We start from the raw sequence: 25,222 nt of genomic DNA, 5'->3' as shown, positions 1-25,222 counted from the left end.
AAAAAAAAAAAAAATACCCAACTCAGGATGGGTCATTCAGCTTGTTAAATTAGATCGGGTCAAGGGAGGACTTTGCGAAGCAATGATGCTGGGCCCGTTCCAGGCCGAAACTTTAAGAAAGCTTGGTGGCTTCCAACTTTGTGCCTTGGAGAATTCTGTGCTGCCATGTGCAAAGGCTGGTTGCTATGCTGAGTAGACCCTATGGAGGCAGACAGTGCCAGGTAGAAAGAGCGAGGCCTGGAGGCTACATGGAGAAAAGAAGAGGCCTACCCATCCAAGTGTCCCAGTTGAATCCAGTTTGTCAGCTATTTTCACAAAGAAGCCAGACCTGAAAGGGAGCCATATTGGACATCCTAGCCCCTCAAGCTGATATCACAGGGAGCAAAAGAACCACACAGATGTGTCCAAGTCAGCCTAATGGAAGGGTCATGAGATGATAAAGTAACTGTTGTTTTAAGCCACAAGGTGGTTTGTTATGGAGCAATGTAAAACCAAAACATTACTCATTGTATTCATGGTCTGGGTCCTCAGCAAGAGTATAAATTCCATGAAAATAGGGGCTCAGGGGGTCCAGTTTGTTCTCTGCTACATCCTAAGCACCTATAACAGAGCTGGGCACTTAATAAACATGTTTAATGAATGAATGCCTAAACTCATTCATCTAAATTACTCATAGCTTGGGGTGTTTGGGTGGCTCAGTCTCACGTTTCATGAGTTCGAGGCCTGCATTAGGCTGTGTCCTCACCACACAGAGCCAGCTTCTGATCTTTAGATCTTCTGTCTCCCTCTTTTTGGCCCTCCCCCACTTGCTTTCTTGCTCTCTCTCTCCCTTTCTCTCTCTCTCTCTCTGAAAAATAAATGTTAAAAAAAATAAATTAGTCATACCTATGGGGTGAAATGTATAATCAGAATTTAAAAGGGGACATACCCAAAGAGATTTTCAGGAATTAACTAATCTATTTTAATCTATATAAGTTATATAGAATACCATTTCTTCAAACAGATTTAGGAGATGCATTTCATAGGAGAATGGAATCTGATTTTGGATATGGTTAAATTTCTTGATAAGGATGCATTCACCAGAAAGTCTTCATTCAATGTTCCCAACACTGGTCAAGTTTCCAAGTTTGACTAATACACACCTAAACCAAATGCTCCCCCAAAGAAAATGACCTTAGATGGCCAAGTATCTTTTTGCTTAATATAGAGGGGAAGGAATTTAGAGGTTTCAGAAATGCTTGATGAGAGCATTTATACACATCTTGCCCATTCTCCTCTGGGCCACAACCCAGAATAGGTCCCTGTCATTTCTCCCTTTATCCTTGGTACCAGACAGGAGTTGGTAAATCTCTAAAGAAATTGGTAAGAGTTTTAATTATTAGCTATGACTGTCTTAAAAGCATACAGCTTTTGGATTTAGAAGTCAAAGCTTCGTATGACTAATTGTGAACATCTCAATTTGTTGGTCATTCATAGTAACTATAGTAAACGTGTGTAATTCTCAAAGAAGATTACTTTATCCTCTGTTTGACAGATCTGACAATCAAAAGAAAGAGGAAAAAAAGTAATTGTCTGTGGTTATTTTATGTGACCTTTGTTACTAAGGGAAAGTAATAAATGGGTACAATCACTATATCTGCTGTGTAGTCTCTAGGAGAATCCCTCCATTTCCAGGAGTTTAGGGATATGATGCCAGGACTTTTCATTTTCATTCCCTAATGTAAATTTCATTCCATTTTCAGAAAACAAAAGAAAATATGTGGTGATAATCTAGACACAGAAGCACCTTAGCCAACCCCATGGGTAACTTAATACAGACGTTACAACAGTTATATGCGTAGCAAATACAGCAAACAATTCTCTACTTGTTAAGGTTTTGCCCCTTAAAAAATCGCTGTACTGAAATCAGATATTGAGAGCTACTTGGCTTTTATTTTTCTTTTCAAATTAAAAAAATAAACTGTAGGTCTGCATTTCCTTGTGTACAAACACAATGTCCTTGCAGTACATTATTTTATTTGTGACCCTAACAGGATGAGCATTTTACTTTATTTTGGGTGCCTTGCTTAAAGACTGAAAGACTGAGAAGAACAGAAACTAGGGCGGGGGATGGACTGTAAAGACTGAGATACATTTTTCTCTGATTAAGATGTTCCATATCTTTTATTTCCGGGGAAATTCGAGTCTACATAAGTTTGAGGCAGGCATTAATTGCTGGCTGCTCAGAATAACATTATGCCCCTTTCTCTTGATGTAAATGTATTCTAAGACTCTATATCTTCTTTGAACAGTAGATTGAAAATGCATTTATTTGACAGACTTGGAGCAGTTACTGACGGCTGCTAACGTTTCCAAATGCAGGAAAAAATGCTAACGTTTGCTTTTGCATCCTGTCTGCCTGATTGTGACAGCCAAGATTTAATGGGCGCACACAGGAGAAAAACGTGGTGACGTGGGGAAAGACATGGAGAGAATTTTCCACATCCAGAGAGGTTGATCTGCTTTTTTTTAAATTTTTTTTTAATTTTTTTTTTAACATTTATTTACTTTTGAGACAGAGAGACAGAGCATGAACGGGGGAGGGTCAGAGAGAGAGGGAGACACAGAATCTGAAACAGGCTCCAGGCTCTGAGCGGTTAGCACAGAGCCCGACGTGGGGCTTGAACTCACGGACTGCGAGATCATGACCTGAGCCGAAGTCGGACGCTCAACCGACTGAGCCACCCAGGCGCCCTGCTTTTTTTTTTTTTAAAGAAGGTTAATGGAAAGAAAGCCCTTTGCTTTATACTCCATTGGAAAATCTCATGACTAAAGGTTGATGATGTTCTAATCTTTATGTTTGAGAACTATTTTTAAGCAATTTAATTCGTGAAAGATACTATTTTCTATTGCCTCATTCAGTGCTTCCTAAAGCATATTTACTTCCTGTTTTCATTTAAAGAAGTTAGAAAACAATTGAAGACTTTCAGGAATATGGAGTCAAGTTACATATTATGAAAAGAAAGTATGTGTCTCTTATTCCTCCAGAAATAGCTCTCTTCTTGGTGGATAGAAATGTAGCCTTTCTTTCCTCAAATAAGGAACCAAAAATGAAATTAATCTTTTTTATCCCACACGTCCCCACCACTACTATTTAGTAGAACTTTACTTAGCAGCTATTTAAGAGCATGAAATTGTGTTTCGAGTTCCATTGCTACAGAGTTAACAAGTTAGGGTGTCATTCCAGGAATGAATAAAATTGAAATGTCTTTATCCAAGATCCTCTTTGTCGATATGAAATGAATGCGACAGCATCACATATTCAGGATAAATCAGAAAGTCTGCCAAGAGTACAAGCACAGAGGATGCAGTCACTGAGCTGAGTAAGGACGCATTCTGGTCACCGAAGGAATATTTTCACCAGGGTTTTGGATACGCTGCTTTGCGCCCACCTGATCACTGGAAGGAAAGCTTGTCTTCACTATAAGGCCATTTAAGGGATTGCAACTGTTTTTCCTTTTTCAGATTTTCATCTCAGTTTATTTTAATACTACTATAGTTAGCATACCTGTTATGTTAGTTTCGGGTGTACAATACGGAGATTCAGCACTTTCACGTGTCACCCAGTGTTCATTGCGGCAAGTGCCCTTCCCAGTCCCCATCACCTATGTCACCCTTCTGGTCACCACCAGTTTGTTCTCCATAAGAGTCTGTTTCCCAGTTGGCCTCCCTCTCTCTCTCTTTTTTTCTTTCCTTTGCTCATTTGTTTTGTTTCTTAAATTCTACATATGGGTGAAATCATACGGTATTTGTCTTTCCCTGACTTACTTTGTTTAGCATTATACTCTCCAGCTCCATCCATGTTGTATGTTAAACATACATGTACACCGTGTACAATATCCTCTGTATGTTGTAGCAAATGGCAGGATTTCATTCTTTTTATGGCTGAGAAATGTTCTATTACACACACACACACACACACACACACACCCCACCTCTTCTTAATCCACTCATCTATCAATGGAAACTTGGACTGTTCCCATAATTTGGCTATTGTATATAATGCTGCAATATACATAGGGGTGCATGTATCCCTTTGGGTTACTGTTTTTGTATTCTTTGGGTAAATGCCCAGTAGTGTAATTGCTGGATCTTAGAGTAGTTCTGTTTTTAACTTTTTGAGAAACTCCCATACTCTTATCCACAGTGGCTGCAGCAGTTTGCATTCCCACCAGCAGTGCACAAGGGTTCCTTTTACCTTACATCCTCACCAACATTTGTTGTTTGTTGTGTTCTTGATTTTAGCCATTCTGACAGGTATGAGGTGACATCTCATTGTGATTTTGATTGGCATTTCCCTGATGATAAGTGATGTTGAACATCTTTTCGTGTGTCTGTTGGCTATGTGTATGTCTTCTTTGGAGACCTGTCTGTTCCCGTCTTCTGCCCATTTTTTAATTGGATTATTTGGTTTTTGGGTGTTGAGTTATGTAAGTTCCTGATGTATTTTGGATACTAACCCTTTATTGGATACGTCATTTGCAATATCTTCTCCCATTCTGTAGGTTGCCTTTTAGTTTTGTTGATTGTTTCCTTTGCTGTGCAGAAGCTTTTTATTTTGATGTAGTTCTAATAGTTTATTTTTCCTTTGATTTCCCTTGCTTCAGGAGATAGATGTAGAAAAATGTTGCTACTGATGTTAGAGACATTACTGCCTGTGTTCTCTTCCAGAGTTTTTATGGTTTCATGTCTCACATTTGGGTCTTTAATCCATTTAGAGTTTATTTTTGTGTATGGTGTAAGAAAACAGTCCAGTTTCCTCCTTTTGCATGTAGCTGACCAGTTTTCCCAGAACCATTTGTTGGAGCCTTGCCTTCTCCCATTGGATATTCTTTACTGTTTTGACAAAAGATTAATTGACCCTATAATTGTGGGTTTATTTCTGGGTTTTCTTATCTCTTCCAATGATCAATTTGTTTTTGTGCCAGTACCATACTGTTTTGATCAGTACAGCTTTGTAATATAACTTGAAGTCTGGAATTATACCACCAGCTTTGCTTTTCTTTTTTAAAAATTAGCTTTGACTATTTGGGGTCATTTGGGATTCCATACAAATTTCAGGATTGTTTGTTTGTTTGTTTGTTTGTTTTACTTCTATGAAAAATGCTGTTGGTACTTTCGTAGGGATTACATTCAATCTGTAGATTGCTTTGGGTGGTATAGACATTTTAACCATACTTGTTCTTCCAATCTGTGAGCCTGGAGTGTCCTTCCATTTCTATGTGTCATCTTCAATTTCTTTCATCAGTGTTTTATAGTTTTCAGACTAGAGGTCTTTCACCTCTTTGGTTAGATTTATTGCCAGGTATTGTATTATTTTTGCTGCAGTTGTAAATGGTATTATTTTCTTTCCCTTTCTTCTGGCCCATTATTAGTATAGAAATAAAACGTGTTTCTGCACATTTATTTTTGTATCAGGTGACTTGACTGAATTCATTTAGCAGCTCTAGTAGTTTTTTTGGTGGCGTCTTTTGGGTTTCCTACATACGGTATCATGTCATCTGCAAATAGTGAAAGTTTTACTTCTTCCTTTCCAATTTGGATGTCTTCCATTTGTTTTTGTTGTTCAATTGCTGGGGCTAGGACTTCCGGTACTATGCTGAATAAAAGTGATGAGAGTAAATAAACCTCCTTGTTTTGTTCCTGACCTTAGGGAGAAAGCTCTCAGTTTTTCCCCTTTAAGGATGATGTTAGTTTTTCATATATATGGGTTGTTTTCATAATATATGAGTGAGTTTTTCATACATATGTGGGTTTTTCACATATGGCCTTTATTATGTTGAGGTATGTTCTCTCTAAACTCACTTCGATGAGGGCTTTTATCATGAATAGATGCTGTACATTGTCAAATGCTTTTTCTGCATCTATTGAAATTATCATATGGTTTTTATCCTTTCTTTTATTGATGTGATAGATCACATTGATTGATTTGCAGATACTGAACCACGCTGCATCCTGGGAATAAATCCCATTTGATTGTGGTGAGTGATTTTTTAATTCATTTATTAATTTATTTGTTATAATTTATTGTCAAACTGGATGGGCATTGAGGAGAGCACTTGTTGGGATGAGCACTGAGTGTTGTGTGAATGATTTTTTTTTTTAATGCATTGCTGGATTCGGTTTGATAGTATTTTGTTGAAGATTTTTCATCTATGTCCATCAGACATAGTGTCTGGTAATTGTTTGTTTGTGGTGTCTTTATCCGGTTTCAGTATCAGGGCGGTATTTACTTTGTAGAATGAATTTGGAAGTTTTACTTCTTCTTTTGTTCGGAATAGTTTGAATAGGATCAGTATTAACTCTTCTTTAAATTTTAGGTAGAATTCACCTGTGAAGCTGTTGGGTCCTGGACTTAATTTTTCTTGGGAGTTTTTTGATTACTGATTTAATCTCCTTGCTAGTAATCAGTCTGTTCAGATTTTCTATTTCTTCTTGATTCAGTGTTGGTAGGTTATGTTTCTAGGAATGTATCCATTTCTTCTAGGTTGTCTAATTTATTGGCATATAGTCTTTCATAATATTCTCCTACAATTGTTTGTATTTCTATGGTGTTGGTTGTTATTTCTCCTCATTCATTTGTGATTTTGTTTGAGTCCTTTCTCTCTCTCTCTCTCTCTCAGTGAGTCTGTCTAGAGGCTTATCAATTTTGTTGATCATTTTAGAAAAGAGCTTCTGGTTTCATTGATCTGTTCAATTTTTTTATTTTCATTTTTTTATCATTTATTTATGCTCTATTCTTTATTATTTACTTCCTTCTGCTGGATTTAGGCTTCATTTCTTGTTCTTTTTCTAGTTCCTTTAGGTGTAGGGTGAGGTTGTTTATTTGAGACTTCTCTTGGTTCCTGAGGTATGCCTGTACTGCTGTCAACTTCCCTCTTAGAACCACCTTTTGCTGCATCCCAAATGTTTTGGGCCATTGCGTTTTCATTTTTGTTTTTTTTTTTTTTTTCATGTACTTCTTGATTTCTTTTTTAATTTCTTGGTTGACCCATTCAGTGTTTAGTAGCATGTTATTTAACCTCCATGTATTTGTTTTCTTTCCAGGTTTGTTCTTATGGTTGATTTCTAGTTCCATAATGTTGTGGTCAGAAAAGATGGATGGTATATGACTTTGACCTTTTTGAATTTATTCACTTGTTTGTAGCTTCATATGTGATCTATTCTGGAAAATGTTCCATGTGCACTTGAAAGAATGTGTATTCCACTGTTTTAAGATGGAATATTCTGAATATATTTGTTAACTCCATCGAATCCAGTGTGCATTCAAAGCCATGTTTCCTTGTTGATGTTCTGTTTGGATGACCTGTCTATCAATGTAAGTGGGGTGTAAAAGTCGCCTACTATTATTTTAATACTATTGGTTAGCTCCTTTATGTTTGCTATTAGCTGCTTTATGTATTTGGGTGCATAGATATTTGCAATTGTTATATCTTCTTGTTGGATTGTTCCCTTTTATTATTATATAGTGTCCTTCTTTGTCTCTCTTTACAGACTTTGTTTTAAAAGCCTGTTTTCTCTGATAGAAATTTTGCTACTCTAGCTTTTGACATCCATTTGCATGATTCTTCATCCCCTCACTTTCAATCTACAGATGTCTTTAGCTCTGAAATAAGTCTCTTGTGGGCAGCATATAGATGAATCTTGCTTTTTTAAAATCTATTCTGTCACCCTATATCTTTTGATGGGAGCATTTAGTCAGTTTACATGCAAAATAATTACTTTTAAATTTTTATTTTTGAGAGAGAGAGAGAGAGAGAGAGAGAGAGAGAGAGAGCGACAGCAGGAGAGGGGCAGAGAGAGAGGGAGACAGAATCCCAAGCAGGCTATGCACTGTCAATGCAGAGCCCAACGCAGGACTGGAATTCAGAAACCATGAGATCATGACCTGAGCCGAAATCAAGAGTTGGATGCTTAATCAACGGAGCCACGCAGGCACCCCACATTCAAAATAATTATTGATAGATATGTATTTATTGCCATTTTGTTACTTGTTTTTGCAGTTTTTCTCTGATCCTTTTTCTCTCTTTCATGGTTTGCTGGTTTTATTGATATACTTGGATTCCTTCCTAGTTTTGCGTTATCACTTTTTTTTTTACTTGTAGTTACCTTTTGGTTTATATATAACATCTTCTGCATATAGCACTCTATATTAAGCTGATGGTCACTTAATTTTGAACTCATTCTGTATTACTCTCCCCTCCACATTTCAGATATTTGGTATCATATTTTACATCCTTTTATTTTGTGCTTCACTTGACTGATTTTCAGAGTTAATTTCTTTTTTTTTCTTTTTTTTTTTTTTTTTTTTTGCCTTTGTGCTTCCTATTTTTCTTACTCTTACTTAGGGTTTTTGATTGCCACTCACCGAGTCCCCCTAACACTTCTTGTAGGGCTGGTTTGATGGTCATGAATTATTTTAACTTCTCTTTGTCTGGGAAACTCTTTATCTCTCCTTCTGTTGGGAATGATCACCTTGCTGTATCCTTGGTTGCACATTTTTGCCTTTCACCACTAAATACATCATGCGACTCCCTTCTGGCCTGCGAAGTTTCTGCTGAAAAATCAACTGATAGCTTTATGGGGTTTCATTTGTATGTATCTGCCTTCTTTTCTCTCGGAAACTTTGAATTCATACTTGATCACTATTTTTTGCCATTTTAATTATTATGGGTCTCGGTATGGACACGTTTGGGTTGAATTTGTTGGGGGAATCTCTCTCACTCCCGAATCTGGATCTGTATTTCCCTCCCCAGATTCAGAAAGTTTTCAGCTATTATTTCTTCAAAAACATTTGACTGTTCCCCCACCCCCACCCCTTCCCCTCTCTTCTTCTGGCATCTGTATAATGTGAATATTATTACACTGAGTTCTCTACATCTAATCTCATTATGCAGTATTTGTTTGTCTCTCTTCTCTTCAGATCGATTCCATTACTCTATCCTCCAGGTCACGGATAGGTTTCTCTGCTTCCTGTAGTCTACTACTTATTCCATCGATTGTATTTTTAATTTCATGTATTGAGTTCTTCATCTCTGATGGGTTATTTTTTTATCTGTCAGGGTCTCAGTGATATCTTCCACCCTTTTCCAAGTCCAGTGAATATCTTTATGATCATTACTTTATTTTTTTTTTTTTAATTTTTTTTTTCAACGTTTATTTATTTTTGGGACAGAGAGAGACAGAGCATGGACGGGGGAGGGGCAGAGAGAGAGGGAGACACAGAATCGGAAACAGGCTCCAGGCTCCGAGCCATCAGCCCAGAGCCCGACGCGGGGCTCGAACTCACGGACCGCGAGATCGTGACCTGGCTGAAGCCGGACGCTTAACCGACTGCGCCACCCAGGCGCCCCTATGATCATTACTTTAAATTCTGTATCAGGCATGTTACTTATTTCTGTTTTGCGTACATACATCTTCTGCCCTCATTTTGTCCTTTTCTTTCTTTTGGGACATAATTCTCTGTCTCCTCATCTTGTCCATGTCTCTGTTTTTCCCGTGTGTTAGGAAGTCAGCCATGTTGTCTGCTCTCACAAGCGGTGGCTTTACGATGACGAGGTCCTGTAGTGCTGTGCCGCGCATGGTCTCCCATTCACTAGAACCTGGGACTTGGGAGGAGCCTCCTATCTATACTGCTTGTGTCCTGCCATTGTGTCCTGAGTCCCTTTTCCTTTCAGTCCACACATCTGCACAGACTATCGTGGGCTGTGCTTGCTCTTTGTGATGTTAGGGAGAGTGAAGGAAGCAGGTTCTGAGGAGGCAGGACCACAAAAGGGCCCAGGGGCAGGGCAGTGGCGTTAGCAAAATTTGCACTGAGCTGATGGCCCGGGGCTGGATCCCCCAGGCACCGCTGCTGCTCGGAGCTCAGGGCCCAGGCCAGCACATTTGGAGTGGGTGAGTCCTCAGGAGAACTCAAGGGCAGGGCATACTGCTAGAGGGCTAGGTAGCAAGTTTCTGTGCACTGCCATCTCCCCCAGGTGGCTGTTTATGCTGGGGGGATAGGGAAGGAAAATGGTGCCTGCCAGCTCCTTTGTTCCCAGAGAAGTACCCCCCAACATTCTCGAAATTAGTACAAACACATCTCCCTCCTGCTGTGCAAACGGTGGCTTCTCTGTGGCCTCTCCTTGGCTGCTGGGTCTCTAGGGACGGGGACCTGGCTATCACTCCTGGCTCACCTAATAAGTCAGCTCTTAAAGCTCCAGACTCCCAAGTCCCACTGGTTATACAAACTCCTAGAATTCAACCCCTCTGGTTGTCAAGGCCGGATGTTAAGGGGATTCACTTTCCCTTCGTGGGCTTCCTTGTTTTCCTCTCTCTGTGCCCACAGCTCCCTACCTCCTGCAGTCAGCTCCCAACCACTGCTGCTGGCCTTCCTAACCTCTCCAGTGTGGCTTCTTCTCTACATTTAGTTGCAGCGTTTATTCTGCCAGTCTTTGCTTGCTCTCTGGTTTACTTACTTGGATACGAATGATATCTAGTTGTAAATGTGGGATGAGGTGAACTTGGGGCCCTCTTCCTCTGCCATCTTCCCAAACCTCTTTCTCTTTTGCAGCTGATTTTATATTTCGCCTTCCTGCCTCAAGGCTAAGTAAACTTTGGGGTAAAGTGGATAAAACTCAGAACATTTGGGAAGAGAGCTTGCTGGGATACCCTATGAGATCACTGACCATGGTCTGTTTGCTTCAGTTTGTGAAGCTCCCAACTTTGGGAGCTTGTCCTTTTGTATTTATGTGTTCCGTACTTCAGCGAGATTCGGCAAGATGTTTTAAGCTGGGGGCTGGGGTAGAGTAATTCTCAAGACTTAGAGGAAGTTGAACTTCACAGCCTGTGCAATGGTAGTTAGCATTCCAACTCTTGGAATATTATTGTACAGTTTGTTAGGAATGCATCCTCCACACCCTGTGAATGAAGGGGATGCCGCAATCACTTACGGGGCTGCTTTTCCTTGGGGAGATTTTGTTCGAGGTTACCTGAGCTCATTGCTGATTCATGAGCTGCTGTTTCGGCTCAAGGGTGACAGAGGAGCAATATGAGGCTAACAAAATTTGCTGCAGACTCTTCCATATCTCTAGCCTTATGAGACTTGTTATAAAAAAAAAAACAAAACACCCACTCAAAATAATGCCTTTTCTTCTCCTCCATCCATCCCCAGGAGAATTTTTTCCTATTAAAGGCCTCTTGTAAAAGGACTGCATTCACGTTTCTGTCCTTTGCTCTTTACAAGATACTCTTTTATTAAGCACCGGTCCATAATGTGTTCTTCTCCTCCCCAGTGGCATTGGGCTTTGCCTTAGGAGATAGGAACCCCCTCGACATTTCTAGCTCAAGTGGAGTCTTCGACCAGATGGCAGGCCAGTTTAGCTTTGAAGACTCTTTAGTGGCATCATTAGACCAGTTTGTGATTATTTTACGGCTACCCTAAGGTATGTTGAGACCATTATTTCTGGAAGCGGACCTGGAGTTAGCTTGGTAGGCAGGTGTAAAGCGATAAACTTGCCCCTTGAAAAGTAGAGGTGGCTTTTTCAAGAGTAATATGTTGAAGCTAATCCCTGCGGATTTCTGAGGTGTCATTGCCCTGGATAATAAAAGCATTGACTTGTTTACTTAAAGATTGTACTCGGAACCCAGCAGATAAGGGAGTTGTACAAGTAATCCTTGGTGGATATCTTGGTACATACGGCAGATAATAGAGTAGGAATTCTTCGTGTATAGACTCTACTATTTTGCATATGTTACTCTGTTCCTGATTTGGATTGTGTAGCCCATGCATATTGTACGTAAGAGAAGGGTTTTTCTGTTCCATCAAACTCTAGATTATTTTGGGACTTTTATTCAATTCTGCAGTACCAAGAACTGATAGTTAAACGCTACAGATCTACATCTATACTACATATACAAAAATCCTCTATAAAATTGTGCCCAAGAGGAATTTAATTAGTTTGTATGAGAAATTCTCACTGCTAACAGGTTGACTGGGGGAGTGTGGGGGACAAAGCAAGAGGGTTACAATATCAAATGATTGCACACAAAAGCACTTTTTCCAGAATCACCTTGATTTATTTTCCTAGTCTTTTTTTTCCTCAGAAGGAAAAATAATTTCATTAGGAAAACAAATGTTCCTGCCAAAGCGAATTTCTTTTCATGCATTTCTTAAAAAAAAAAAAGTCAACATTGAAGTAGGGCATTCTCTGCCCCCTCCCTCCATTTTGTGGACTAAAGTTTGTTTTAAAAAATCCATTGGCAGAAGATATTTTCCTCAGATAGGATGATTATATTTTATTGCTGCTTTGTTTAGTATATATTTTTCTCAAATGGGAAAAAAAGTCTAGGTGAAAAATTTATCTAACGAGAAAAGTAGTTTACATGGTCATAACACATAAATTGCTGCCGAAAGAAAAAAAGGTAAAAAAAAAAAAAAAGATTTTAAATGTAAAATATCACATAACTTCAAAAAACTTACCTCAGTTTTCTACCATTTATCATGTACTACAAGTCAACTTTCTAAATAGGATTACAGTCCTTTATTATAAGCCCCTAGTGGTACTATGGTATACATTTTACAAAATGCTACTACAAAATTTTTCTTTTCTTTTTGTTTCTGCCTATTGTGTACTTAGCTATAGATAATTTTTGAATACAAAGCCTACATGGGTATAAATGCAATAGTTAACTGCTCCTTTTTGCTGATGTCCTTTTCATGGTCCAAGAAGATGGCATTAGTCCAGCATCTTCTCCTGTTTCTTGCCTTCCTTTTTCTTCTTCTTAGATTCTGCTGTGATTAAAAACAGAGAAAAAAGCATCACGTTAGCAAACAAGAGGGGCACTTTTCTTCTACAGGTGACCCTTGAACAATGCTAGGGTCAGGGGCACCAAACCCCCATGTAGTTGCAAATGCGCATAAAACTTTGGACTTCCCCCCAAATTTACCTGTTGACTGGAAGCCTTACCAATAACATAAACAGTCAATTTTCACATATTGTGTATGTTATATGCTATATTCTATATGCTTACATCAAAGCAAGCTACAGAAAAAAATGTTATTGATAGAATACACTTACAGTATTCTTTAAAAAATCACCTCTAAATGGACCCTTATTGGTCATGAGTCAACTATAATTGTCCAGAAATGAAAGGATTGGATGGGTAGAGAAGGTACGGTGTGTAAGAGTGCCTAATACAGCCTGCCTTCATGTAAACACCTGCAAATACCTGTCATCTTATTAGTTGCCCCCATTTGATACACCAAATACTATCTTAGGGTCCTACTTAGAAAATAGAAACACAGCAGACCTCCCTGGGAGAATGTACCAGGACACTGCTCAGTGGAGAGCTACAAAAGCTCTGCTCGGCCCCTCACTCTCCACATGCCCTTTCCATGGGGCTGTTGATAAGCATTTGGCCTGATAGCTTCCTCTCCTGATTTGGCCTTTGCTTATATATTTGCCAGCTACTCATATATGAAGAACTACATGGAGCTTTGACTCTACAGAGTATCCTAGTTGTGGATGAAGCAAATGGAATGTACCAACCTGGGCTAACCCACGGAAGTAAAACCATGAGGATTGAAATCAAAATACTCCATCCTTTTCCAATCATCTTGCTGTCTCCCTCTTCCTAGGCCTAGGAGGATTCAGTGTAGAAGAGGACATGACAGCTTTGGCTCCACAAATGAGAATGGTCAGATCACTAGGCTAGCAAGTGAAAGGCTATTGCTAAATGTTTTTAAGATCCTCTCCCTGTTTGGTCCACAGTAGTGGTAGAAACACAGGGGTTAGGTATAGGCTCTGGAGTCACACTGCTGGAGTAGAAGTCTTTGGTCCATCACTAAGTGACTCTGAGACTCCCTGAAAGTTAATTCACGCATGTGTCTCAGATTCCTCACTTGCGAATGGGCATATGCAGGGTCAATATCCAAATTAAATGAGTTGACTAAAATCCCCTGAGAACAGAAGATGGCATAATAGCCTGTGCTCAATTAAGGTTGGTCTATTACCACACTAATGAAACCTGCTAAAAACAAGAGGTAATTTCTCCGTATAATTAATCATCCCCAAGACCCATTGGCTGAGGTCATCGAATGTGCTAAACAACAGAGGAATACTGGGACACGCACGATGGCCAACAGGGACTATTCACTGGATCACAAGGCCTGTGTATGAGAGGGGCCTAAGGCTTATAATGAGAGGGGACATAATACCAATCACATATTGTAAAACTTGGAGCTTGAACGTTTTCTATTTTTATCCTCACCACTTCTTCTGATAAGTTCTCAAGTCCATCATATACTAGGTGAGGTAGCGTAAGGTACAAGGTAATTGTCCTAAGCTCCCTTTACTCAAGCTGTAAGGGGTGCCATACACAATTATGTCAGGAGTTGCTAAAATCCCGCTAAATTGCTGCTCACAAATATTCATTTGTCCATGCCTATCCTCAGCTTTCCACCTAAACTGAAGAGACTTTGAACTTTCACTCTGTTTTTGCTTGTCATTATAAATGCCTTCTCCTTTTGACCCATGAAAGGTAAGATGACCAGAACCTCCACGTTCAAAGATATCTATAAAGTCCAAGAAGGTTTTCTGTTTAATGTCCAAACAGATCGTGTCTCAATGTTTAATAATTCCCAGTCTTTGGTCGACATTTTAAACAAAGCTGTCTGTTAGAAAGGTATCCTCAGAGAACAATCTAGGGTGTCAGCTGGGATCCAGGTTTAGTTTCCATTTTCTCAATTTCTCCAAATTCCTTACTGGTGAAGGCCGGCATTTTATATTCATTAACTGACAACTTGCTAAACACAAAGAAATCGACCACTTGCCCACGTAATCTGCACAATGCCAACCAAAGCCACGTTTTTGACATCATTGGCAAGTCACCATGGCACCGCTTTGACACACTGCACACCTTAAGTTCAAGTCCAAGTAGAAAAGGGAGGAGACCACAGTAAAAAATAAGGGCAAGAAAGACAAATTTCTATCTGCAGAGGGTCAGCTTGGTTTCTCACCTAAAAACGTACTCAAATTTTTGAGAATAAAGAAGAAAGTTGCGTTGGTGATATTGCTTCCGAACAAATGCAGTTCTGGGGTGACTTTTGTGTACATTTTAATGACAGACTAAATGAATGTTGTTACCACTCATCTCTGTGACCTCAAAAGCTTAGGAACAACCTCTCAGGCTTTACCCACTGTACATGAGGGTTTTTCTACAGGATCATGGAATCTACAATCTGGAAGGTACCTGGTCCAACTTTCCTATGTAGTTGATGAAGAAATAGAAACCAAGGAGTATCAGTCATTCGTCCAGGTCCACAGTGATCCAGCTATAGATCAGATGAGGGGTCCTTCTCCAACTCCTGGACCTCCTCACACAACACAGCACTGCCTCCAATGATCATCACATGTGTAGCAAATGGAATTGGTTTTATTTTTGTCTCTGGACCATCATTTGGTCACCTCCCTTGAACAGAGTCTCTACACTTGTGTTTATTTCACTTCCTGGAGCACACCATTCTTTTTCTCCCCTAGTATTTGGCCTTCAGAGAAACGTTTTCTCTTGATTTCCTCTCTCAGAGCACTCATCACTGATCCTGTAATCGCCCCTAAGTACAAGCTGTGCAAGGGCAGAATCCCAACTCACGGTTACTTCCCTAGCCCCTCACACAGTGCCTAGCGCATGCAACTCTTCAGTGAAGGGCATAAATCTCTAACTTGGCAACAACACGTGCCTCACTGGCTCACCATGCCCTCATCTTCCTGGTGGCGCTTCCTTGAGTTTTCCTTGCTTATTTTCACCTCAGCCTTTACACATTGCCTTCTCTCTTCCTATTTTTCCTGTCACCTCAACTCGGCTTAGCCAACATCTACTCGTTCTCACTTCAAGGAAGCCTTCCCAGAACTCCCAAACTAAGCAGGTTCCATCTACCTGTGGGTTGGATACTTCCATGTGCCTCTCACTGCTATTCCAAAATGAGAATTGAACTATTAATTTTGTATCTAATTATTCGATATGCCTTTCCCCCTTCCCGTGAGGGAGGAGACCAAATCTGTCTCTTCCATCTGTGTCTTCAGTGCTGAGCATATAATAAGTGCTCCTGAAATACGTGCTGCATCAAAGTGAAGAAATGACCACTTGGATGGGAAACAAAGAGTCAATTCATTAGCTTATAGGAAAGGACTGTTTCCCAAAGGAAGGAAGGAGTGTGGATTCAATCAAAATCTTGCCACCCTTTCTCTTGTCTTTAAAATAGAAGACTGATTTAACTCTGCGAGTAAAAGTTAAGTCCCGTTTTAGTAGCCTATCAAGGTGACGGGGAGAGAAATCTGCTGAGAATGAGGGTCGTGAATAGGCCTGGGGCAGGGCTACAGCAGGGTAAAGCACGCGCTTTGTAACAGAGTCACGTAGCAGCTACTCTCAAAGGTTTGAAGAGCCAATGCGATCAGTGCCCTGATGTCAAACAATAGGGAACCTTAGTTCACAGTGAAAAGAGCCAGGTCAAGGGAAGGAAGTACATACAGGCCACACATCAAATAAGACCCCAGGCTACATGTCACTCCACCCCACCTGAACTGAGGCTGTGAAGCTGAAGTGGATACAAACAGGAAAGGAGCCATTGTGGAAATGCGAACACAAAGGGCACCTGCCTGAAAAAGTGACTTGTTTTGTTCCCTTGGATGATCCCTACCGGGACACCATTGCATTGAAAACCCACAGTGATGCTCTTGGTGTGTTTTAACTTTCATTCTTGCTCTGGCCAGTTTTTGAGGTGATGGAGGATAGTACTCATCGTTCTCTCCTGGTAGGTGTAGAATTTGAAAAGAAACAGGCTATTTTAAGATATATTTGACAGTGTTCAGAAAGTCTGAAGACTTTAAGAAATACTCTAGAAAAGATTCAGGCTCCTCTTATTGCTATGAATCTCAGCACCTGGAGTGCCATCTTGACCGTATTCTATCTAGAAACCTCAAGATCTAGTCGAGAAGATTCTCACAACACATAGCAAGTACTGACAGCAGAGAAAAGAGGCAGTAGGAACACACAGCAATTAATGAGTCATGGTACAATAAATTCTGAACATACACAGTTAAAAAATTCTGATAGAAAACAAAATCCTCAAGTAAGGGACACCTGCGTGGCTCAGTCAGTTGAGCATCTGACTCTTGATTTCAGCTCCGGTCATGATCCCAAGGTTTTGGGATTGAGCCCCACATTGGGCTCTGTGCTGTTATGGAACCTACTTAAGACTCTCACCTTCCCTCACTCTCCCTTTGTCCCTCTCACTCCCTCATGCTCTCTACACACACACCACAAAACAAAACAAAACCAAAAACAAATCCTCAAGTAATAAGTGGCATCATGACCATTTGTTTAGTAGGGCAATGAGGAAACAATGAAGTACCATTAAAATCATACTAAGAACCAAGTCCTCAGAGAATTGAGGATACCCTCTTCAGAGGGCCATCATGAATATCATGTGAGATTACAATCGCTAAGATCCTACTTGACCATCACTGTTCAAAAAACATTCATCTGTTAACCTAGCAAATATACACCCTATATACCCTATATCCAGTATATCCCTGACACCATTCTAGATCCCGAGATACAATGGCAAACAAGACAAAATTCTGCTCTCATAGAGTTTCTCATAGATTTCAAGATTGCTTTATGTGAGTGTCTTTCAAAATTGTAAAGTACTCTACAGGTATACGTTTATTTTAAAAGTCATGAGTATGTGGGAGCTACTTTTATGGCCTTTACTTTTCAGTGCCTACTTCTCTTCCTCCTAGTCTATTATGACATTGTAGATGCATGTGATGTAAAAGAGTATCCAGAGGGAGAGTTAATTACTAGGGGAAAAAAATAATGTCTATAGAACACCTAGCCTGAAGATCAAAGAGTTTCTTCTTAAAAACTTTTACTTTTTTTTTTTTTTAATTTTAGAGAGGGAGCATGTGAGTTCCCACATGCTGGGACCCACAACCCTGGAGTCATAACCTGAGGAAAAATCAAGAATGGCGCACTCAACTGACTGAGCCACCCAGTCACCCCACTGTTAAATAGAAAGTAAAGAAACATATACATGTTAACAGAAATTACCCATAGTTTCGCGATACAGAAATAGCACTTTTCACAGTGGGTTCTATTTATGTTTTCTTTCAATGAACATATGTATACTTTTAGTAGGAATATATTGACAGTTGATAAAGTACTTTATACTAAGCCTCCTACTGTTAATTCCCATACCATTGCATGTACTTTGAAACATGACGATGTAGTATTCCTTTATGACATTCCATCCCGTATGTTTCGTGACCTTCCCTTTTTTGTTGGTCAGTTAGCTTGGACTCACTTTTGGTTACAATAATGATGCGGCACATGTTTCTGGTAGACAAATCATTATATTACAAAGTTTTGCCTTAGTAAAGATTTTTAAAGAGGATCTAATGGACCAAAGGGCAGGGCACTTGTAAAGCTCCAGATATGTACTGACATATCTCTTTCCTGAAAGGCAGTACTCACTTACATTCTCGTCAGTGACTTATGTTGGACCCCGTCACAGCAAATTTGTTCTCAAAAAGCAAATAATCAAACAGCATGCATCATCTCTTTTCTGCCTATCACAGGCCCTTCTAGGAACAGGATTGCCATGAAGCTAGTATGAGTAAACACTCCCTCCCTTTTTCAATAGTCAGGAAATCTGAGAGGAAAAGCGTTGGGGGAGTAGGTCTTAAAAGAAAGAAATCCATGTAAAGGTTTTCAGCGAACTTGAGGGGAGAAGTTATTCAAAGAGGCAGAAGGGTTGAGAATTCTGGAATAAGCTTATCTCATTTTCTTATCAAAATGCTTTGCTCTGATTCCCTTTTTTCAGAGGGCCTGCTGAGCATACAGAACAGATAAAAAGGAATGGAGAGATGAAATGGTTGAGCAGAGCCTGGATTTTAACTACAGTGAGTTAAACTCGGTTTGCTACTGACTTAAATAAAGTAGCTTTGGGCCATTAAGCCAATAGGAGGAATTATCAGTTGGAATAGAAAAAAAGATTTTCACCTTCTAACAGGTAGAATTCATATAGGAGGAAGCTATGGGCAGTCAGAAATGGACACCGCAGGTGCAGAGAGCAGGAGGCCGGCTGGAGGCATGTGAGACAGACCGCAGAAGCTAACCTTTGGAGACTCGCTCAATACATCATGGGAACTGAGGGAGGGGAAAGGATTCTATCACTGTCAAACCGTAAATGTAAATAGGTCCACAGGGCTGGATATCACCACCATCCTCTCAATGTCTCATAAACCTATTTAAAGGAACTCGCCTGTGCTTCAAGGATTAGCTGCCCAGTTACCTGAAATATGTAATCCCTCACATCAACTAGCTGTTGCTCAGAACCAATAATAAGGCTTGTTGAATCGTGACTGTACAACTTGATGATCCGCCTAGAATCCAGGTCCTACTTGGCTAGGTCTCCTTCATTAAATTCCCCACATTTCAGTTTAAATTGGGGCAGCACAGATTATGTTGACAATATAGGAAAAAAATTTCTATTTAAAAATCAGATCTGTTTAGTCCAAAGTCTGTGCAATAATTTTGTTGTTTCTTCTTTGATTTCTTTTTTTTTTTAATACCACTTTATTTCCTCTTTTATCGACTCAGGGCACTTACTTCTAGGACTGTGAATGGAGTACACACATACAAACAACTGCTCATTGATGCTCCCACATGCTGATCCCTGCTCTTTACCTCACTGTCCACATTCCTTTTCACTCGTCAATTGTTTCATAACAGTACCCTCCCACTCTGTCTCAACCATCTGTCCCCCTACACATGTGCTTTCTGCCATCAAGTAGATGTGACACTATGTGATCTATAAAAGACAGTATGGCGTCCATCTACATACCAACCAAACATGTCTGGCCCCTGGGAGGAATCTCTGTCTTGCCCCCACTTACTGTGAGAGGAGACTCTGCAGTGAACTGCACCTCCTCACAATAGAAAGTTCAACTATGAAAACACCGGTGAGTCATGTAGATTTAATTGAATGCTTAATGGAGGAGATGAGGAAATGATTTCATCAACCGTACAGAAGAAGCTTAATGAAAGGCACTAAATGGGTCGATTACTTTCCAAAGCAACTCACCTAGTATGGGTAGAATAAACCCTCTCCCTTCACCCCAAGACTCCTCTCTACAGCCCTTGCAGCCACTCTTCCCTTCTGTCTGTCCATTCTGCTTTCTTTAAATAAGGAAGCAACTGAGATACCCATTGGCTTCCCCAACCCAAGATTGAGGATGCACATTCTTTGTTTAGTAGAGTCATGAGCGTGTCAAGGTCACTCTCTGATCTGACCATACTATATGTACGTGATACCAGGTAGAGAATCCTCAGCTGCAACCCCTATTTTTAGTTCAACACGTCTACATCACCCTCACGTATTAGCTACATCTACTCATTTGTGTGCAAGTGTCACAACCGCTAAACACGGGTGGGGATTTTCCCCCTGAGTCACAGGAAAGAAGAGTAGTGAGGAAGGGGATCAGAGCTGCTTCATCTGTAAGGCCTTTAATCCAGGATGTTCTCACTCGTGTATAGTTACAGAAAGAAAACAAAAGCTGTGGGTACGTGTGTGAATTCGCTATTGAGCTGCTAAATTTTGTCCTTTTCACCTTTGGCGAAAAATGTTTTTAAGTACGGAATAAAACTGAAGCGAGGCAAATATAACTAATGCAAGGGAAACTGCAAAGAAAATATGATTTTGTATAGGTAGCTTTGAGAATGTGTGTACATGCAAGAGCATGTATTACTTTTTTAAATTTTTTTTTAATGTTTGTTTATTTTTGAGACAGAGAGAGACAGAGCATGAACGGGGGGAGGGCCAGAGAGAGAGGGAGACACAGAATCTGAAGCAGGCTCCAGGCTCTGAGCTGTCAGCACAGAGCCCGATGCGGGGCTCGAACTCCTGGACCGTGAGATCATGACCTGAGCCGAAGTCGGATGCTTAACCGACTGAGCCACCCAGGCACCCCAAGAGCATGCATTTCTGAGGCCTACGTCAGAGACTGGAAAGAAGAACATTTATTCGCACCCCAAGAGCATGCATTTCTGAGGCCTACGTCAGAGACCGGAAAGAATAACATTTATTCTTGAGATGATATGTAAGTGTTCAAAAGCTTGTTTCTGCGGTAATGAGGGCACAGATAGAAAATTTATCATATGATCAATTGTATTGGTAGCCTAGGCCAGAAATGAAGTATATTATTATAACCAATGATAAGTAGTTCCCACTTAGCACACCATGATTTGCTGATGTTTAACATTACATTACCAGTGCTACTGGAAGATCAGATTTTGGTTTATGTCAAACGGGGAAAGTTTCAAGTCTGAAGCATTTAAAATTTCAGTAGGGAAGGCTCCATCGATCATTTCTTATTTGCTTCCCCATAGATTTTTCTTCTAGGCTCCAACAGCTTCTACATGTCAGGTGTTATGAATCAGTTGTTAGGGGCCAAATCACGTCCCCCTCAAAATTTCATATTGAATGCCTGACCTTCACACCTCAGAATGTGAACATATTTGGAGAGACAGTCCTTACAGAGGTAATCAGGTTAAAATGAGGTCAAGAGGGTGGGCCCTAACCGGATATAACTGGTGTCCTCAGAAGAAGAGGGAATTTGAACAGACACACGTAGAGAAAAGACTAGGGGAAGACAGGGACAAGACGACCATCTATGAGTTGAAGAAAGAGGCCTGAACAGATCCTTCCCATATGACCTTTGGAAAGAAATCAACCCCACAGAAACCTTGATCTCAGACTTCTGGCTTACAGAACCGTGCAAAGATAAATTTCTGTTGTTGAAGTCACACAGGCTGAGGTACTTTGTTACACGAGTGCCAGGTAATGCATACATCGGTGAATTGGATATCTCGTTTTCATTTTTGTATAGCTTTCAGAGCGCCCTCCTTAGTCACAGAGGTCAAAACGCATGTGAGTTTTTTTGTGTCCTAAACGAGTCCTCCAGAATTTTAAATATGTATCATTTAAGTATGTGACTTTGGTAGTATGAGATACAGGATTTTATGCCCATTATTAGTTTTGCACATGCTCCCTGCAGTTACCAGTTCGCCCATCTCCATACGTGTCTTCCAGATTTCTCTGCTGCCTGATTCCTCTCGCCCCCATGTACCCAGTGCTCTGACTCTAGCAGCAGCGAAGGTCAGACCTGAAGAGGTGCCCCCAAACTTCTTTTTAGAAAGAAGCCTGCACAGCAGCTTAACTTAATGCTTTTGTGTGTCTGGGTAAAGATCTGAAAATAGGCGTTTCTATTAATCGAAAGCCTTGCACGAGCCAATGAATATGGCAACCTACAGTCAACCGCTCCGGGTCTCGTCCCCCGTGTGCCTGAGAAGTGGGACACTGGGAACATTTTTACCTGCTTTTTGCTCTTTGCATTTCTGATGAGCTCTTGTACAAATATTGTTTACCCCTCTGGGAAAAGCCTTTCCTTTTGCCTTTTCCCTGCCTCCTGTGCGGAGCAACAGCCAGACCGCTTTGATTTCCCTGAGGGTTCCCAGAGGCCTTGCATCCACACAAAGCCGGCTGGAGTCACTGAGTGTGGGAAGTGGCCTCACTGATTACCGGACAGCAGTGCCTCAGATCCTTGTGCTGAGACACCAGCGTCACTATGACTCACAGGGACGAGGAGGCAATCCCGAATCCAGCTCGGGGTCTGGCCTGGGAGGCCGCTGGCTAACGGGCTCCACTGGACTGCTAGCTCTGACTCTAGAGGAAGGGAGCCCCTTTGGAGGACCCCCAGCCTGTGAGATGGAGCACGAAGCCCGTTCTTTGCTTAAGCGCACTTACTACACAGAGACAGGCTTGAGCCAAAAACTACCTGACACGACTCAATCACAAATGACCCCAAACATGCTTCTGGTAATGTTGTAGGGTTCCCGTAGAAACACACTCCAAAGTTACTAGTTTCGTTCGGAAGAGATGCCAGAGGGAGCACTCGGATGGGAAGCTCTACTGTGACAGAACATGGCCAAAGGTCTGAGTTCAAGTTCAAACCTGACCCCTCACGGGCTGGGGGACCTGCTGCAAATTGCCACCTTAGCGCCCCGTTTGTAAAATGCAAGCAGAACTCTCTGGGGCTGCTGCGGGGATTAAGTGAGACATGGCACACCAAGAGCTTAGCGCAAAGCCCGTCGCCTTATAAATACTAAGTTGCTCAAAAACGCTGATGACGAGAGCCACAACTTAAAGCACGAAGCAGAAATTCTCAGTCCAGAAGTTAGAAGAGAGAAATGTAAAAAAAAAGCTTCAGGGGCGTAAAAAAAAAAAAAAAGAAGGTCCCTCAACCCAGTAACTAATTTGTGTCAACACTGTTCTATTATTCACCCTTCCTTAATACTAATTATTATATAGCTGTTTTGTGTGTGCACAACTAATGAGGCTCTGTGCGTGGAGTTTACCAAGGGAGATGAAACCAGACCCACAGTGTGAAATACACCCTGCAAATATTTATAGTTCCTAGTTCTCCCACCTGTCCCAGCAATAAAGACGAAAATTCCTTCCATAAGGTAGGGAGTAAACCATCTACATGACTCCTCTTCCAGGTGCGTGAACTGTGCCTCGACAGTGATTTCTCTACACTTGAAGGGAGTGAATAAATGATGTGAGCCAGACCTGGACAATGCAGCCTTGATTCATTCCTTCAAATCAGCACTATTCACTGAATTCCTCTCATGGACTAGGAACTATGAGACGTGGCACCTTAAAAGGTGAATGAGATGTGGCTCCTGCCCTCAAGAGGCTCAGCATCGAGAGAGGCAAAGGCTCACTCACTACAGAGGAACGGTGTCTTACCCGAGGAGCCAGTCCTGCAGGCCGGCAACAACCTAATGCTTGGGAGGGGAAGTCTAGCAAATGTTCACACTGATCTCTCTTCTAGTCCTTGAATAAAACAAGCTCTTTTTGGCCCCAGGGACTTGGCACTTGCCCTTGTTTTATCTAGAAACTAGCATGGCTAGCTCCTGCTCTGTATTCAAGACCAAGTTCAAAAACTTACCTCTCCAAGAAGCTTTCCCTGGTTTCTCTACCTCACTTAGTCCCCCGCCAGGCGCCAGCTGCTCTGACACTTGGTTCTTTAGTTTTTAAGACCGTTTACTCCAATATGTAGTCATTATTTTAGTTCTGAATTGTTTTTGTCACTATTGCCTACCCTCCACCACCACTGGAACCTAATAATAGGAGAGGAGGAAACTTGATTAATATCACCAGCACCTGACATATGGCCTGCTCCATTGCAGGCTCTTCATAGCTCTTATAAATAAATGAATAAGAGGAAATAATGCCAGAGGACCGTATGCTTCTCTCTTTCATAACATCTGTCACTCTCGGCAGTACCTTAGGATTTATCCTTCTGCTTTTCCCACCACACTATGGGTCCACATAGGTCACTAGCTTATCCCTGGTGCTAACTCAAGTGCATAGTACCCACTCAATAAATACTCGCCAAATGAGCACGCCAGATTTTACAGAATGAAATGTATGAAGTACAGAAGGAGAGGAGGTTTCAGGTTTCTCAAACTACAGGCGCAGAGAGGTGGATATGTAAGAATGCATGGGCCACTCAGCCGTCCATCTCCAGGGTGTGGAGTGACTTGGGTGGATATTATGGGCAATGTCTGGAGCAGGGATCAGGCAAGAGGGAAGCCAGATGATGCCTGCGCAAGATGTCCTGCGAAAGACCCAGGATCTGATTCTGTTGCTGACGGAAAGCTATGATAAAAGAGGGATTTTAGCACTGGGTCTGAAATTCATTCCTTCTTAGATAAGGAACCAAGGTACCTGTATGGAGGAGATACAGGAAAAGGGGTTGTTGTGCATAATGCTGGAGGTCTAGAGGCAGGACTGCCTTGTTTTTAAGCCTGGCCCCTCCACTTATTGGCTGTACAACCTCATGCTAAGCATCTAACGTCTCTGTGCTCAGTTTCCTCATATGTAATATTAGGAATGACGATAGTAACTATTTCACAGAGTTTCTGTGATTATTCAATGACACAAGGTATATGCAATGTACTAACATGTATTCAAAACATATCAGTCTCCCCAAAAATATTAATTATAATTACTACTGCTGTTATCACCATAGTTCTTTTGCCCAGAAAGGTAGTGAGGGAAACACCCACCTCAAGA

At 41.0% G+C, this 25,222-nt stretch overlaps 1 protein-coding gene across 4 annotated transcripts in view; it reads right to left on the bottom strand.

Annotated features, from left to right (window-relative positions):
* Positions 1–11,952: 11,952 nt before the first annotated feature.
* PTN (pleiotrophin) overlaps positions 11,953–25,222 on the bottom strand; it is a 102,453-nt gene continuing 89,183 nt past the window's right edge. For 3 of the 4 annotated variants that reach the window (XM_040471864.1, XM_040471867.1, XM_040471866.1), the window contains one exon: positions 11,953–12,811. In XM_040471864.1, coding sequence (XP_040327798.1) covers positions 12,756–12,811 — 56 coding nt within the window. In that variant the 3' untranslated portion in view covers positions 11,953–12,755. The remainder of the gene's footprint in view (positions 12,812–25,222) is intronic. The other variant, XM_040471868.1, reaches the window with a different exon arrangement.

This window comes from Herpailurus yagouaroundi, unplaced genomic scaffold, assembly GCF_014898765.1.
Source record: "Herpailurus yagouaroundi ecotype Mexico unplaced genomic scaffold, PumYag 100, whole genome shotgun sequence".
NCBI lineage: Eukaryota > Metazoa > Chordata > Mammalia > Carnivora > Felidae > Herpailurus > Herpailurus yagouaroundi.
Note: the sequence above shows the minus strand (reverse complement) of the source record. Positions and strands in the feature narration are given on the sequence as shown.